We start from the raw sequence: 15,616 nt of genomic DNA, 5'->3' as shown, positions 1-15,616 counted from the left end.
GCCCATTCCCATTGCGATTGGTCCTTGTCAATATTCGAGAAAGGCTTTGCACAACCGAGCGACGAAGTCGAACTAAACACCGAATACCCTCTCCGGGAAGATCGTAGGTGCGCCCTGGAAAAACGACGGGAATTTCCAAGGGGGCGGAGGTGCCCTGTCGCCTTCTTGACGCGGAATCTCGGCCAATCTCGGCGCATCTCGGCTAATCTCGGAGGTGCGCTGTCGCCTTCTTGACGCGGCGCAGTGCGATGCAGTTCGCCTCGACAAAGTACTTGAGGGCCATGTCGTCGATGCCCTTGGTGGTGAGGATGACGTTCGCCTGCGAGCACGCGCGGCGGCAGTCGGGGCGCGCCTCCCGGTCCGGGCAGCGGAGAGGGGGGTGGGAGGGGGAGCGGAAGGGTGGTCGTGCGCAGCGCGCTCACCCCGGCGTTAATCAGCAGCTGGATCCGCTCCTTGGTGATGTCCGCCTCGCGCTTGCGGATCTCCTCGAGCTTCTTGGGGTCGGTCACGACGACGCTCACCCCCATCGCCATCTTGGTCTTGCGCAGGTCGATGTCGAGCAACGCGATCCTCGCCCCCTTGACCGAGCGAGGCATGCCCTGCGCCGCGCGGCCGCCCTGCAGCACGTACCCGCTGATCAGCTGCGAGTCCCTGGCGGAGCCGCCGTGCTGCTTGAGGATGCCGACCGACTTGATCGGGTAGATCGCCTTGCCGCTCTCGGGGTGCACGTCCTTCACCATCGCCATCGCGTCCACCGCCAGGTTGGCGAAGAAGTCGGACTCGCGCCCAAAGATCTTTGACGAGAGCGTCGTCTTTGCAATCTGGAAGGCGATGTCACGGCCGAGCTTGTCCGTCTTGACGACCATCTGGTCGCGGATGAACTTGATCGACTCCTTCATCGCGAGGCGGAACCCCGCCATCACCGACGTCGCGTGGATCGAGTCCTTGATGAGCTCGTTGCCGCGCTTGAGCAGCTCGGCGGCGAGGATGACGACCGAGGTGGTGCCGTCGCCGACCTCCTTGTCCTGCATCTCGGACAGCTGCACCAGCACCTTGGCCGCCGGGTGCTCCACCTCCAGCTGGTCCAGGATGGTCGCGCCATCGTTGGTGATGGTCACCTCGCCGAGGTCGTCAACCAGCATCTTGTCGAGGCCGACAGGGCCGAGCGACGACTTGACGACGTTGGCGACAGAGAGCGCCGCCGTCACGTTCTGCGTGCGCACCTCCTGGCCGGAGACGCGCTCGCCCGCGATCGAGAGCTGGCTCATTGTGGAGGAGCTGTTGCCGCCAACGCCTCGCGTCGAGCGGTCAAAAAAATAAGTCGCTTAAAAACCGCCCGCTGGCTGCGCTCCTTAGCTCCCCGGCCCTGGATATGAGGCTGATGACTGCACTCCAAGTGCTCCAAGGGCCACAGACGTGGAGAGTGAATTCGTATGGCGATCCGCCTCCACTCTTTGTTGCTCCCTCGCCCGGGCGGAGGGCATGTGGCCGCGGAGGAGGCGGGCGCGCGCTTGCCAGGCCTTCCGCAGACAGCCTCTCGGGCAGACTGAGGGTCGGCTTTGCGTGGCGTGGCCCGTGCGCTGCGCTGCGCAAAGCTGCGTGTGCTGAGGGAGCATCGTGGTGCTTCCTTTGGGAGGTGCGCACCTTCCTTCCTTCCTGCGACTGGTGGAGGGCCGTGCCGCCGCGCGCCTGCTCCGTGGACAGGGCGGGGAGACGGCGCCGCAGCGCCACAGCCTCCGCTGCATGCCGGTGCAGCACTCTGCTGCTTGGTGAGCAGCATGCTGGATCTGTGCGCGACGTTCGCGAGGCTGCAGTGGCACTGTACTGCCAGCCGAGGCGAGTGGCGCGAGGCACGCGCGGCGCCGCGCGTGGCTCGGACGGAGCCAGAGAGCGCGCTCGATGGGCCAGCCTGCGCGGCGCGAGCGCCTGCGCGGCGCGAGCGCCGCGCAAGCCTGGCACATCGTTTGCATGCTGCCGTCGATCCTCTGGTCAACGGCGGTCAATCTCGCGATTGTCGATCAAACCGGCGGGCTTTTCGTGTTGCCTGGCATCCCCGGCGAATTCGTCGAGATGAAGCTCCGCGACGACGCCCGTGGACTGCACGCGCAGGGAGAGGCGCACGAGCTCCCGCACGGCAAGCGACTCCTCGGCATGCGCCGCCTGACGCCTGTCGGCATCCCATTCTTGCAAGCAAGCCATTGGTGAACCCCGAATGCGGTACCCGCTTTTCCGCGATCATTTCGTCCGTCCAATCGAAGGAAGCGCCGGATCGCCCATGTTTAGGGGGTACAAAACTTGATCCGAAGTAAAGCCCGTTGCCACACGCACTTTTGCCAGAGCCTCGCGAAGCAATTGGCCTCCGCTCAGGTGTGACATATTCGCTGCGGTCAGAAACTTGAGCGCGTACGGCACCGGTTTCGCGAAGGGCCTTTGCGAAAGAAAAGAACACGTACTCGCGGACCGCCCGCCCACGACCGCCTCCTTCCAGGTACGACGTAAGACCACCGGGACAACGAGCTCCCCCCCCTCCCACCCACCCTCCCTCCCACATGCCCGCAACCACGCCCTTTCTCCACCCCTCTCCCACAAAAGTCCTCTCACCTTCCTCTCCCCTTTAGCGGTGGAGATCGCGGAGCCCCCCCTGAGTCCCTGGAGCCATACAGTTCCGGACGGGCATTAAGAACCCCCCCCCATTAAGAACCTGAGGCTTACATTTTGGCGGATTGTCGCCCATCTAACTAAGAACCTGAGCCTGGGCTAAGGCTAGGTCGGACACCCATCTCGAACCCACGACCCGGTACAGCACACGCTGATGCGCATCTACAGCACACGCTGATGCGCAGCGCGTGCGAGAGGCAGGACTACCCTGTCCTGGCCTATCGGCCTATCTATCCTACACAGCCTCCAGCAAGACCCACGCGTTGGGCACCTCGTTGTGCCCGTAGTCGTCGAGAGAGAGCACGTGCAACGGTCGTAGGACCCCCCCCCCCTAAGAACCTGAGGCTCGCGTGCCGGCCTGCCTTCGACATAGCTAAGAACCTGAGCCTGGGCTACGAGCGCCGCAGTTCTTAATGCCCGTCCGGAACTGTACAGATGGACCATCCACACCAACCTTCAATCCGTTCCTCTTTGAGCATCGCCCGTGCCGCGCACTGGCATGCGCGACGCTGACAAACAAGAGTGGAGCGTCCGGATCAACACCCATCGGCTGATGAGGCCTGTTGTCCTCGCTTGGCTCCACAAGGACTCGCTGATCGCGCGCCATCGGCTCGAGGTTAAGCCAGGTGGTGTTTGTTGTCGAGAGATGTGTCGCGTAGACCCTGCCACTTTTCTCCCGGTCTAGTCGGAACGATGTGGTGTCTTGACAGGTGAGACGTCGGCGAGGACTTCAACCTCACCGAGGAGAAGCACGGCGACATGTGGACCGAGGAGGAGGACTCGATCATCTACAACGCGGTGGTGCAGCGTGGGCCGTGCTGGACCGCCATCGCCCAGCTGCTGCCCGGCCGCACCCACTCGGGGTGCCGCAACCGCTGGGTGAGGATGCAGGAGCGGCGGCTGGCCGCGGCCGGCGTGCACGTCACGGGCGCGACGCAGGTGATGGAGGTGCTGCGCAGGCTGGGCTTCTCGTGGGGGAGCGACGCGAACGCCGCCGGCGTGGCGCACCTGGCGGCGGTGGCCGCTCAGCATGGCGGGGACTCTCACGGTTCAGGCGTGGCGCACCTGGCGGCGGCGGCGCAGCAAATGGCGGCGGCGCAGCAAATGGCTGCGCACTGACGGCCACAATCAGGCCACAATGCGCTTCTCCCAGCAGATGCGACCAGAATTGAGCAATGCCCACGGCAATTTTCCTGTTCTTTGCACGCAGCAGCGATCTCGACTGCCTCCGTTCTGTATCCGGTCCTCGCCGAGGACAACGCTCCGCCGATGCAATCTCACGGCAGGGCATCCCGGCGGGCGAGGCAGCGTGACATGAGAGGCCGAGTCGCTTTGTTTATGTGATGCCGTTCGTCTGGCTCGGGGGCGTGAATAGTCCTGGGTCAGAGGGTGTGGGGGAAGGGAGAGGGCGGGGGTGGCGGCGGGTGCGGACACACACCGGGGGCGCCGCCGGGGCGCGCCACACGCGCCGCCCCTGGCTCTTGCCCCCTTTTCGCTGCCCTTCGAGCAAGTGCGCCGCTCGGCCTCCGCCCGCTCTCAGCGTGTCGTGTGGTGCTGCCAGCAGCCGGCAGCGGTATATCATGGATATTATGGTGCGAGATGCACATCGTGCTGGTTGGTGGGTGGTTGCTGCCGCCGCCGCCACACAGGGCGGCGGATTTCGCGCTCGCCCCCGGGGGCAGTCGCTGTAGACGGAGCGTCACACACACAGCGCGCGCGCGGCCCCGGGGGGGGCCGCGGGGGATTTCGGCTTTCGCTTCGTTCGCCCGCCGCCTCAGCGGCCAGTAGAGGGAGTCATCATAGCCGCACCCCGCAAAAGTTGGAATCCGTCCAACACCTGGCATGCCTGCCTGCGCCGCCTTCTCGGTGCACGTCGCCTTCTACCTCTGGTACGGCACCCCGGCTCTTGACGGCCGTTGGCTCCACTGGGATCATGCGACGCTACCGCATTGGACTGATCATATGAACGAGCGCTTCCCGCCTGGCAAGCCCTTCATCCCGCCAGACGAGCCGCACTCACCCTACTACCCTGCGCGAGGCCTCTACTCTTCTCGCGACGAGAGCGTTCTCCGTGAACAGATGCGCGAGATCGCCGCCGCTGGCATAGACTCAGTGATGCTCTCCTGGTGGGGCCAGGCGGGCAAAGATATCCGGCGCGACTCGCAAGGCGTCTCCACCGACGAGCTCGTGCCGGCTGTCCTCGACGCGGCGGCCGCGGCGGGCGTAGGCGTCAGCTGGCACGTCGAGCCTTACGGCGGCCGAACGCCCGCCTCCGTCCTGGACGACCTCCGCTACCTGCACGAACGTTTCGGCGCGCACCCCGCCTTGTGGAGGCAGCCTCCGCCAGCGGGGTCCCGCGACGGCTCGGCTAGCGACGGCTCGGCTAGCGACGGCTCGGCTAGCAGCCTGCCGCTCGTCTTTCTGTACGACGTGTCGGCAGAGCACACCGGGGGCGGCTCGCCGGCAGAGAAGCGGCGGGCGCGGGCGGCGTGGCGGGAGGTGATGCGGCAGGTGCGTGGCAGTCCCTTCGACGCGACCGTGCTCTCTCTCTTCCTCGACGAGCGAGACGTCGACTTTGTGGCGGACGCGGGCTTTGACGGCGCGTACTCTTACTTTGCGGCGAGCGGCTTCACCGAGGGGAGCTCGCCTGGAGGCTGGCGCACGCTGCGGCAGCGCATGGCGGCGACGGGAAAGGCTTTCGCTCCGTCAGTCGGGCCTGGCTACAACGACACACTGATTCGGCCGTGGAACGGCGGAGCGACGCGGCCCCGCGAGGGCGGGCGGTATTACGACGAGATGTGGAGGGCGGCGCTCGACGCGTCGGCGAGCGTGGTCACAATCACTTCCTACAACGAGTGGGGCGAGGGCACGCAGGTGGAGGCGGCGAGGCCGCACGTCACGGCCGCCGGCGCGGCGTACGCTGACTACGCGCCCGACCCGGGCGGCGCGTACCTGGACCGGACGCGGGAGTGGATTCTGCGCGGGCGGCGGGAGCGAGGCTGTACGGCGGAGGAGCGTGTCGAACTGTAGCGGCTACAAGCAGCAGCAATAGTAGGGGTCAGCGGCAGCACACAGTGCACAGCGGCAGCACAGCAGAACACTTATTGTCGGGTGCACTTGGAGTGCGCTAACCTCACATCCAGGGCCGGGGAGCTAAGACTTAGGCCCTTGAAGAGAGAGAGTCTGAGCGCCGCCGGACGAGGCTCGAGGGATGATCGCGGGATCGTGCCGCTGCGGGCAAGAGAGGAGAGAGCCCTGACCCTGGGTGTGCGCGTTCGCCTTGCAGCGCGCCACCTCCCCACACGTAAAGAAAGACGCGCGGGCGGCCCCCCCCCCGGCTGCTGCCTGTCTCGTCTCATGTCGCCCCGCGCCGACCTGTACTCGAAGAAGATGGGCGAGCTCCTGCTCAAGGGCTGGCGCATGCTGGAGGAGGAGTGCCCTCTCACGCACGACGTGCCTCTCATGCAGCACCCGCAGACTGGCCGCAAGTTCTCCATTGCCGCCGGCTGCTACACCGACGAGATGGACGGCGAGATGAACGGCTCGCCCACTCCACCGACGTCCACCGCGACGCCGTCTCCCGGGACGAGCCGCCCCGCCGCCGCCGTCGCCGCTGCCGCTGCCACTCCCGGGGCCTCTTCCGCCGCTCCACCGGCGCAGCCGCCGCAGGGCGCAGGCCCGGCTGCCACCGCCACCGCGTCGCTGTGCGAGGGGCGCACCGAGGCGGACGGGTGGTGCGAGGAGATGTCGGCCCTGATGCTCAAAGGCTGGAAGATGCTCGGAGAGCAGTGCCCCGACACGGGCAAGGCGCAGCAGACACGGCAGCACGCCCGCCGCCGGCCTCACCGCCCTCCGCAAGCCGCCGCCTCCCGCCCGCAGGTCCCTCTGATGCAGCATCCGGTCAGCGGTCGCAAGCTCTCCGTCGCCACTGGCAGGAGAGACCGGCCCACGCCCTACCGCCCGGGCCCTGCTGCGCCTGCCCCGTCGCCCCTGCCCCGCGGCCCTGAGGATTAGAAGACAGCTGTGCACCACGCCGACCTCGCTGTGGAGACAACCCCTAATCACCCATCGAATATGAAGGGCCGCTCTCTCCCCCCACAACCGCCTCCACCCACCCCAGTCCGCCCTCCGCCACTCCACACACGCCAGACCCGCACCGCAGGTACACGGACCAGCCCCGTGCTCCGCCGCACGCCGCGTCCTCGCCCCAGCCAGTCCCCGCCGCACCTCACCCTGCACCCGTGGCTCCGCGTGCTCCCGCGCCTCCGCCGTCGCCGCCTCCGCCGCCGGCGGCGGCGGCGGCGTCCGCAGAGATTCCCGACGTCGCGGTCGCTGCGCTCGACACGGCGGCGCGGGCGCTCGCCGACCAGCTCACCGAGTGCGCCAAGCTACTCAGCCGCGCCGCAGCGCCGCCGCCGCACGGCCTCGTCGAGACGATGGCCCAGTGCGCCGATGCGCTCGCCGCGACGGAGCGCGCAAAAGCGCTATTCCGCACGGGGCCGCATTGAGCGGGGGACTAGACAAACACCCCCGACAAAAAAGAAATTGCGTGTCGCACACTTTTTTCTCGCTAAGGTCCTGGGCTGCTCTCTAGACTGATGCGAGCGCGCTCCCTCGCAGCGGGCCTCCTGCTGCACGCGTGCTCGGCAGCGGTGCTCGCGCCGCCGACCATTTCCCGCCACTCGGTTGCGCTGCCGGCCCTTCGCATAGGTGGCGAGTGGGCCGGCCACACTGTGGAGTTCTCGCCGGAATCCGGCTGTGCGCTGTCCAGCGTCGAGGTGCTGGCTTGTGAGCGGTGGAACGCTGACCGCCGACTGGAACGGCGCACGATCGAGTTCAATGCCGACGGCGCTGCCATGAGCGAGGGCGTCGTGCTGCCGTTCGCGCAGAGTGGCTCCGAGGTGCTCACTCTCGGCGCGAGGATGCTGGAGCCCGACGTGCTCAACATCCGGGCGTGGGCGCTGGATGCGGTCGACGAGACCTCTCCGGGCACGTGGGACTGCGAGGCGATCATCGACGGCCTCAGCGGCGACCGGCCGGCGGAGCGCGCAGGGGCGCTCGAGTGCCCAAAGGTGAGGACGCGCGTGCGGTGCCGCTTTGACCCGACGGCGGGAAGGGTCGACCCAGCGTCGCCGGTTGCGATCTCGCTCGAGCGCTGCTGGTCGGTGACGCCGTCGGCGGCGCTAGACGAGGCGGGGCCTGCTGCTGTGGACGCAGAGTGGCGGTCTGCTGTGGTTGGGATGGAGAGCTTTGGTGAGGGAGAGGGCACTCTCTCCGCCGCCGGCATCGAGCTTCATGGCGAGCCTGGGCTGCTGCGACTGACGCTGCGTTCGGGAACGAGGGCGCAGAACGGCTACTCGAGCGTGTCCATCTCCCGCAGCTGGGTGGGCGAGTGTTGCGAGGGCCCCGACGCCGCTTGCTCCGTCTTCACTGAGGTGGAGGTGACGGACGATACGACTGGGGATAAATGACCCGACGACGCGGCAGGTGACTTGCTCGAGGAGCACGATCACGACCGCCACGACTGAGCTTCCATGGAGATGGCCGGTCCCCGGAAATGACGCAACGTTCGCACAATCTCCTCAAACGCGGGAGCTGCGCGTTGCTGAGCGAGCCGCGGGGCTTCTGACATTTGCACCAAGACGTGTTTTTTACGTACGCGTATTCTTGGTACCAGATCCGTGACACACGTACACATGCACTCTCTACTATCACAAAATTGCACCACCGCACGCGGGAGCAGCTCAGGGCAGGGACGCCTGCAACCGGACCGCCACCGGACCCACACCGCGCTGCACCACGCTCTCGCTCGGTCTCGCCTCTCGGACATGCGATGCTCAAACGGACATACTCTTGTACTCTCGATGTGCGCCCAACCCACCCCGCGCGCCCCGGCGCCGCCGCCAAATGCTATCGAGCGCCGAACCTCAACCTTTTCTCTGTCGAGGGCAGCAGCAGGGGCTCCGACTTTGGGAGGACGGCCTTCGGCACCTGCTGCAGCAGCTTGAAGATGCCGGTGCCGAGCGGGATCGGGATGCCGAGGATGATACACTCGGAGACGCCGCGGATGGCGTCGGTGCGCGAGTGGACCGCCGCCTCGAAGAGGTGGTCCGTCGTCTTCTCGAAGGAGGCGAGCATGAGCACCGACTGCTTCATCTTCGGCACGCCGAAGCGCGTGATGCCGAGCACCTCTCCGCGGAAGCACATGACATCGGCGAGCAGCGTGACGTGCCGGCAGTCGATCTCCATCCCGTGCTGCCCCATCGTGTACTGGATCTCGTCCATGATGGTCTGCCGCGCCGCCTCGATGCCGAGCGTCTTCTCGACCTCGGCGATGTGCGTCGATCGCGTCGCGCCGCCGCGCACGCCGCGCACGCCGAGGACGTCCCTCAGCCCGGCGCCCTCGACGAGCAGCTTGTAGCAGGGGCCGCCGCTCGCCTTCTCCACCTCGCTCTTCTCGCCCTCCTCCTTCTGCGTGATGACGGCGCGCGTCACCTCCTTGATGCCGCACACCAGCACTGTCAGCAGCATCCCGCGCAGCCGGTGCAGCTCGGGGAGGGCGAGGTGCTCGCGGCTGACGCGCGCCGGGTGCACGCGCACCTGCGAGACACCGGCCGAGGGTGCAGCCGAGGCGCGGGTGTAGCCGAGAGGCCGCTGCGCGCGCACACCTCCGCCGAGGAGCGCACGCGCACGTCATTCTCGTGCAGCTTCATCTTCGGCGCGGCGAGGATGGAGGTGCGGACGGAGGCGACGGTGACGGCGAGGTGGAGCCGCTCGATGAGGGCGAGGTCGAGCTTGACCGAGATGTAGCACTCCACCAGGTCGTACACCTCGACGACGGACTCGCAGATCTGGCCGAGCTCGGTCCGCTCCATCCGCCCCTTGACCACGCGCGCGGCGGTCAGGTCGAACGGCTTGTCGAGCTCGGCCTTGATGATCGGCGTCGAGATCTTCTTGGCGGCGTTGATGATCTCCTTGATGCGCGGCACGCCGAGTGTGATGTTCATCGAGGCGACGCCCGCAAAGTGGAACGTCTTGAGCGTCATCTGCGTGCCCGGCTCGCCGATCGACTGCGCGCCGACCGCTCCGACGGCGGTGCCGGGCTCCACCTTGCTCGCGAGGTACTTGCGCATGCACGCGCGCAGGAAGCTGTCGAAGACCTCCCCCGTCAGCACGTCACCCCCGCTGGCCGGCGGCGCCGCCGCCGCCTCAACCTCCATGGGCGCCTCATCGACGGCAGCCTTGGCAGCCGCCGGCTCTGGCGCCGCCGGCTCGTCATCGTCATCGCTGTCGAGGACGAGGCGGGCGGTGCGACGCTTCTTGGCGCCGCCGCCCTTGTCGGCGGCGGGCGAGAGCGGCGAGACCTTGGCCTTGCGCGGCGAGCTCTTTGCGCCGACGCCCACCTTGGTCGGCTCGAGGGCCGGAGGCGGGAGGGCGACTCCGTTAGCCGGTGCGCCTGGCAGCGACGGCAGGAGCTTGCTCGCGACGAAGGCGCGCAGCTCGACCTCGAACTTGGCCGGCTCGGAGGCAATGGTCCGCGAGACCACGCCGGTGAAGGCGGGCGAGGCGACGAAGGCCTCGAAGGAGGCCACCGCCTGCAGGGGAGAAGGGGGGAGGGGGGGGGGGGTTGGCAGGGCGAGCGAGGGGTCCGCGTGCTTCCCAGGCGCGGAGGAGCCTGCGCGAACGAGAGCGGCCCTGGCGTCGCCGTGGCGGCGGAGGACGAGGCGGCGGCGGAGGACGAGGCGGCGGCGGAGGAGGCGGCGGAGGAGGAGGCGGCGGCGCCGTCCCGAGGCTTGGCAGCCGCGAGCTTGACGAGAGCGCGCTGGTGGAGGAGCGTCCGCTCGAAGTTGACTGGACGGCCATCCTTGTCCTCCATCATCGCCGGGTCGAGCTCGTCGTCGCCGTAGTGGAACTGGACGAGGTTGGCCTCCGAGTTGCGGACCGAGCCGTCGTAGCTCACCGTCAGGTCCTCGAGGGCCTGAGGCGAGGGGCGGGAAGAGAGTGAGCACCGCGGCCGGCTGGAGTGGCTGGCAGGGGCGAGCGGGCGGGCAGGGCAGCGGCGGCGGCGCGCCTTCATCAGCCGGCGCTGCATGTATCCCGTCTCTGCGGTCTTGACGGCGGTGTCGACCAGCCCCTCGCGGCCTCCCATCGTGTGGAAGAAGAACTCGGTCGGCGCGAGGCCGGTGTAGAATGAGTTTGCGACGAAGCCCTTGTCGGGCGGGGCGCGCGAGTGGCGCGGGAAGTGCGGCAGCGCGCGGTGGATGAAGCCGTTGGGCATGCGGCGGCCGCCGACGGACTGCTGGCCGACGCAGGCGATCATCTGCGAGATGTTGATCGACGAGCCTGCTCACGGGCGGGGCGGGTGGAAAGGCGCGCGCGGCCGGCCGCGAGCGGCGTGTGAAGGGCCCTTGGAGCCGCACGTGGCCATCGTGAGAGGCGCGTTGAGCCGGTGCAGCTCGCGCTTGCAGATCTCGCCCGCGTCGTCACGGATGCGCGAGAGGAGGCCGTTGATCTCGCTCTCGAGCGTCTGCTCCGCGGTGCAGCCCGGCGCGGGCGTGAGCTGCCCCGACTCGAACTCGCGGATCTTGCCGCTGCAAGCCTCGTACCCCGAGGCGAGCAGCTTCGCCTTGGCCTCGGTAAGGCGCGGCGTCGGCTGCACGTCCTGCACGCCGATCGAGAAGCCGTAGTCGGCCAAGAAGCGCGACGTGACGCGCGCGAGCCGCTCCATCGCCTGCGCCGCCGCGATCTCGGAGTTTTCGCGCAGCAGCACGGAGAGGAGGGACGCCTTGTTGCCGCCTCCGATCTGCGACTTGTCGAGCGAGCCGCAGAGGTGCTCCGAGTTCTGAAAGACGACCCAGCCGTCGGCGGGGCACATGGCCTCGGGCTCTGGCTTCTGGCGGAGCGGGTTGTACGACTTGTTCTTGGTCTCGAGGTTGGCGAAGACGGCCGAGGCGCGCGAGGGGCGCAGCATGCAGGTGAAGAGCTGCTTGCCCGTCCAGAGCTCGACCGGCTTGAGGATCGCGGGCGGGGGCAGCTCGATCGGCTCGGCCGCGTCCGACATGTAGGCGACCAGCCTCGTGAAGCCGTCGCGCGGGAAGAACATGCCTTGCTTGGACATGAGGTACGCGCCTAGGGTCAGGGTTGGGGTTGGGGTTAGGAGTAGGGAAGAGAATGCCTTGCTTGGACGTGCGGTGCGCGCCGGTGATGAAGTCCTGCGTCGCGGCGATGACCATCTCGCCGTTGCGCGGAGTGACGAGGTTCGCGTGCACGCCCATCAGGCAGAGCGCCTCGGCGCGCGCCTCCTCCGTCTGCGGCAAGTGCAGGTTCATCTCGTCGCCGTCGAAATCGGCGTTGTACGGCGCGCAGACGCACTCGTTGAAGCGGAAGGTGCGCCTGGTCGCCAGAGCCCGAGTCACAGCTGTGAAGTCACGCGCTCTTCACAGCACCACTCGCCGGCCGGGGAGAAGGCGCGCCACGGCACGTAGGGAGAGATGAGGGAGATATGGGGAGATATGATCTCGGAGGGCGCGCCACGGCACGACGCGCGCGCGGTGCGCCATGATGGAGAGCTTGTGCAGCGACGGCTGGCGGTTGAAGAGGACGACGTCGCCTACCTCTCGTGGACTGCTGGTCGAGTGCGAACCTCCACACCGCCGCCGGGGGAGGAGGGCGGCGACGCCGTTGGTGAGGTGCCGCTCGACCACGTCACCCACCTTGAGCTCCGCTGCGACGCGCCGCCGGTCGCCGAACTTGAGCGAGCGCTTGCCCGCCTCGGTCTCGACGTAGTTTGCGCCCGGCCAGAGGTTGGGCCCGTTGACGACGAGCTTGCGCATGAGGGAGAGGTTGTGGGCGTGGACTCGCTCTGGGTAGGTGAGCACGCGCGCCACGCGGTCCGGCACGCCGACCTGCGGGAAAGGGGGGGGGGAAGGCAGCCGCGGGACGGCGTCACGGCGGGACAGCACCACGGGACGGCGCCACGGGACTGGACACGCGCGCGGCGAGCCAACCTCGTCGATCGCGAGGTTCGGGTCGGGGGAGATGACGGTGCGGCCCGAAAAGTCGACGCGCTTGCCGGACAGATTCCCTCGGAAGCGGCCTAGGGTTGGGGTTAGGGTTAGGGTTATGGTTAGGGTTAGCTTGCCGGACAGGGTCCCTCGGAAGCGGTTCCCTGCTTCCCCTTGAGCCGCTGGGCGTAGGCCCTGATCGGCCGCTTCTCGGCCTGCCAGTCGGGCCGCACGCCGGGCACGTTCGCCCCGTTGATGTACATGGCCACCTGCAGCTGCAGGTAGTCCCAGTCCTCCATCAGCATCGCCACCGTCGCCTTTCCGCCGCTCAGCGCGCAGCGGATCGCATTGTTGACCGTGATGATCTGCGAGAGCTTGACGGTGAGGTCGTCCTCGTTGGAGCCGACGCTCGGGTCGGCCATCACCGACGGCCGGATCGGCACCGGCGGCACGAGCAGCCTCTCGACCAGCAGCGCCTGCCCGCAGCCCGGAGGCGCGTGAGGGGCGGGCAGGGGGGAGCAGCGCCAGCCTCGCCTCGCGCGCCTCCGGCCGGCCGTGCGTCGCAGACATGTCGAGGAGGGGCAGGTCGGCGGGGACGATGGCGCGCAGCAGCGCCTTGAGAGCGGGGTGCAAGTGTCTCGGAAGTGTCTCGGAGGTGTGTCGGGGGGGTGTCGGAGGTGTGTCGGAGGTGTGTCGGAGGTGTCTCGGAAGTGTCTCGCGCCTTGACGCGGAGCGGGGTGAGGTCGTCCTGCGCCTTCGGGAGAAGCTCGGCGACGTCCGAGCCGGCGAGGACCGGGTTCTCGAAGGCGCCCTTCGGCTGGCCGGTGGCGTGCCTACGCGGCGGCAGCCGGACTGGGGGCCGGGCGGCGAGGGCCGGCTGGGCAGAGGAGGAGGCAATGCTCAAACGAGGAGACAAACGTGTCGCGCTCGCGGTGCGCCCGGTCGGAGTTCTCCTTTGGGGGGATCTTCTCGTGCACGATCCGCGCGAAGCCGACCTTGCGCACGAGCCCGTTCCTCGCGCCGCAGTACGGGCACTCGCGAACCTATTCACACCGCAGAGCTGTGAAGAGCTCGCCGTTCACGGCGGCGGCAGCGGGGGCACTCGCGACGCCTTCTTGCAGCGCTCGACGACGCGCTTGAAGGCGGCTCCCATCCGCACCGAGTCGCCGCGCGTCATCGGGTGGCTCAGCGCGCGGAGCATCTTTGTGCGCTCCGGTTGCGGCAGCAGCACGCGCGCGCAGTCCTTGCAGATGGTCTGCAGCAGCGCGACCACCGGCTTGAGGTACCCGATGTGAAAGACGGGCAGCTCGAGCCGGACCTCGGCAAAGTGGCCCGGGCAGTCCTGCGGCGCGGGCGGAGGCCGCTCCGGCAGAGAGGCTCCAGCGGCGGCGCGAGCGGACGCGCGGGGCGGAGGACGCTGGATAGGCAGGCAGGCTGAGAGGCGGCACGGGGGCGGTGCGGCACATTCATGCGGAGGCCGCACGTCTCGCACGTCGACGCTTTGTCCGAGACGCCGAGGCGGCGGTCCAGCACGCCGCCGACCACCGGCGTCCGCACCTTCTCCTCGGGCTTTGGCATCTCGTATGCTCGGTCGCTCGTCACGTCAAACTCGGCGAGCCGCGAGACCTCGGGCGGGCCAAACATGCCGAACTGGATGTGCGATATTTTGGTCTCGCTCATGTTTTCATCGCGCTGCACTTGGCGCTTCTCGCCAGAGGGTATGGTCGTCATGCCGGCCCGCCCAGGGCAGCTGCGGGCGGGGCTTTCCTCCGTCGCCGGTGACCCGCCGGTATTTTTTTTCGAGAGCGCCTTCGTGCTACAATAATCGATAAGCCACTCTCTCTCTCTCTCTCTCTCTCTCTCTCTCTCTCTCTCTCTCTCTCTCTCTCTCTCTCTCTCCCCCCCCCCCCCCCCCCGGGGGAGGTGGATCCACGCTCGGTGACATCTCTTCACCTTCACACTGGTCGAGTCATAGGTGACGCGAGGGTGCTCACTTAATTGATTAATTCACTCATTAATTCCTTAATTGCGTACCGTATTCCGGGTAATCTTAATTATTAATCATCGGGCGGGGCGCGGCGCGGCGGCGGCGCGGAGCGGGGCGGCGAGACCATCTGTACTGAACGGACCAGCTAGCTGGTCTTTGAGTCGGCGCAATGGTAGCGCCGCCCTCGACTCAAGGGGCTGCCTTCCACACGTCGCTGCTCAGGCAGGGGGAGGGGGGGAGACCTCCTGTTCCTCGCGGAACGGGAGCAGCCCCCTCCTTGCCCGGTCTACGAAGCAGGGCGGTGGTCGTGCCATCTTCGCTTCAAAACGACCACGCCGCAATCGTCGCCGGCGCGCGACACGTTCCCGGAGGCCGGACTGTCCTGGTCGAGAGTGTGTGCCGCCAAGGCGGGGCTACTCGGGGACAGTGCCGACGGGGCGCGGCTCGTGAGACGACTCCCGCGAAGGCACGGCTGGCATCCGTGGCGTGGGGCTCGCCTTCGAAAAGTCGGGCATGGCTCTCCCCGCAACTCTATTGCTAACACGCGCGCACCACCGAGACTGTGGTGGGCGCGCTGCGGTCGCACGTCTACCTCCGTCATAGTGCCACGACGTGCGGCCTAGAATAAGCACACGCGCCTCTGCTTGCTTACACTCATACATTGGATTGTCATCGCCTGTGAGTGCGAGATAGGGCTAGCCGTAGGCAGCTAGCCTCTGAGGAGGGCGTCCATAGACACCTCACTAGACCCCACACACGGTCTCGTCCGTGCCTCGCCGGCCGGAGAGATTGCTGGAGGTAGAGCAAGCCTGCTCTAGCCTCGCATGTCACTTCCTGTCGTCTGTTGTGTCGTTGTGCCCTTGTTTGTACTCTTGGCACCGTGGAGTGCTGGGGGGGGCGACAGGGAGGATATGGCCTTGAGTTATGTGTAAGCCGACTCAGGGTGTGTGGCAGCCCGCTGGCTGTG

At 67.6% G+C, this 15,616-nt stretch overlaps 6 protein-coding genes across 6 annotated transcripts in view; 4 read left to right on the top strand and 2 right to left on the bottom strand.

The window, feature by feature from the left end:
* EMIHUDRAFT_424681 (hypothetical protein) overlaps nucleotides 1-1,284 on the bottom strand; it is a 2,491-nt gene extending 1,207 nt beyond the window's left edge. The window contains exons 1-2 of the mRNA XM_005773719.1: nucleotides 423-1,284; nucleotides 236-319 (exon numbers count right to left, since the gene is read on the bottom strand). Of these exons, the coding sequence (XP_005773776.1) occupies nucleotides 236-319; nucleotides 423-1,268 (930 nt within the window). The 5' untranslated portion in view covers nucleotides 1,269-1,284. The remainder of the gene's footprint in view (nucleotides 1-235; nucleotides 320-422) is intronic.
* A 1,873-nt stretch (nucleotides 1,285-3,157) lies between these two features.
* On the top strand, nucleotides 3,158-3,777 carry EMIHUDRAFT_241316 (hypothetical protein; the record flags this gene model as incomplete). The annotated part of the gene is made up of 2 exons (XM_005773718.1): nucleotides 3,158-3,274; nucleotides 3,385-3,777. The coding sequence occupies 2 exons, from the start codon at nucleotides 3,158-3,160 to the stop codon at nucleotides 3,775-3,777; spliced, it is 510 nt and encodes a 169-aa protein (XP_005773775.1).
* Nucleotides 3,778-4,500: 723 nt separating this feature from the next.
* On the top strand, nucleotides 4,501-5,688 carry EMIHUDRAFT_241315 (hypothetical protein; the record flags this gene model as incomplete). The annotated part of the gene is made up of 1 exon (XM_005773717.1): nucleotides 4,501-5,688. One exon carries the CDS (start codon nucleotides 4,501-4,503, stop codon nucleotides 5,686-5,688), a length of 1,188 nt encoding a protein of 395 aa, XP_005773774.1.
* A 327-nt stretch (nucleotides 5,689-6,015) lies between these two features.
* Nucleotides 6,016-7,166, top strand: EMIHUDRAFT_241314 (hypothetical protein; the record flags this gene model as incomplete). Its single annotated transcript, XM_005773716.1, has 2 exons — nucleotides 6,016-6,111; nucleotides 7,029-7,166. 2 exons carry the CDS (start codon nucleotides 6,016-6,018, stop codon nucleotides 7,164-7,166), a joined length of 234 nt encoding a protein of 77 aa, XP_005773773.1.
* A 90-nt stretch (nucleotides 7,167-7,256) lies between these two features.
* On the top strand, nucleotides 7,257-8,129 carry EMIHUDRAFT_241313 (hypothetical protein; the record flags this gene model as incomplete). The annotated part of the gene is made up of 1 exon (XM_005773715.1): nucleotides 7,257-8,129. One exon carries the CDS (start codon nucleotides 7,257-7,259, stop codon nucleotides 8,127-8,129), a length of 873 nt encoding a protein of 290 aa, XP_005773772.1.
* Nucleotides 8,130-8,305: 176 nt separating this feature from the next.
* EMIHUDRAFT_458392 (hypothetical protein) lies at nucleotides 8,306-14,427 on the bottom strand. Its single transcript, XM_005773714.1, has 16 exons — nucleotides 14,127-14,427; nucleotides 13,765-14,004; nucleotides 13,563-13,705; nucleotides 13,384-13,495; nucleotides 13,206-13,277; nucleotides 12,826-13,138; nucleotides 12,666-12,754; nucleotides 12,338-12,563; nucleotides 12,193-12,268; nucleotides 11,889-12,051; nucleotides 11,146-11,767; nucleotides 10,787-11,001; nucleotides 10,472-10,636; nucleotides 10,023-10,235; nucleotides 9,327-9,782; nucleotides 8,306-9,258 (listed from the first exon to the last, which is right to left on the bottom strand). The coding sequence occupies exons 1-16, from the start codon at nucleotides 14,391-14,393 to the stop codon at nucleotides 8,569-8,571; spliced, it is 4,062 nt and encodes a 1,353-aa protein (XP_005773771.1). The 5' UTR covers nucleotides 14,394-14,427; the 3' UTR covers nucleotides 8,306-8,568.
* Nucleotides 14,428-15,616: the final 1,189 nt, after the last annotated feature.

This window comes from Emiliania huxleyi, assembly GCF_000372725.1.
Source record: "Emiliania huxleyi CCMP1516 unplaced genomic scaffold EMIHUscaffold_329, whole genome shotgun sequence".
NCBI lineage: Eukaryota > Haptophyta > Isochrysidales > Noelaerhabdaceae > Emiliania > Emiliania huxleyi.
The sequence above is the reverse complement of the archived record's forward strand: the minus strand, read 5'-3'. Positions and strand labels throughout refer to the sequence as shown.

Bases quoted from the DNA above. Each gene is read 5' to 3' on its own strand.
- EMIHUDRAFT_458392 (XM_005773714.1), bottom strand. From the start codon at position 14,393: ATGACGACCATACCCTCTGGCGAGAAGCGCCAAGTGCAGCGCGATGAA. The intron at 12,052-12,192 runs GTGGCGCGCCCT...TCTGGCGACCAG, and splicing joins CACCGCGCGCGCGTCGTGCC to GCGCACCTTCCGCTTCAACG. The intron at 10,236-10,471 runs GTCAAGCTCGCG...GCCTCCTTCGAG, and splicing joins TCCTCCACCAGCGCGCTCTC to GCCTTCGTCGCCTCGCCCGC.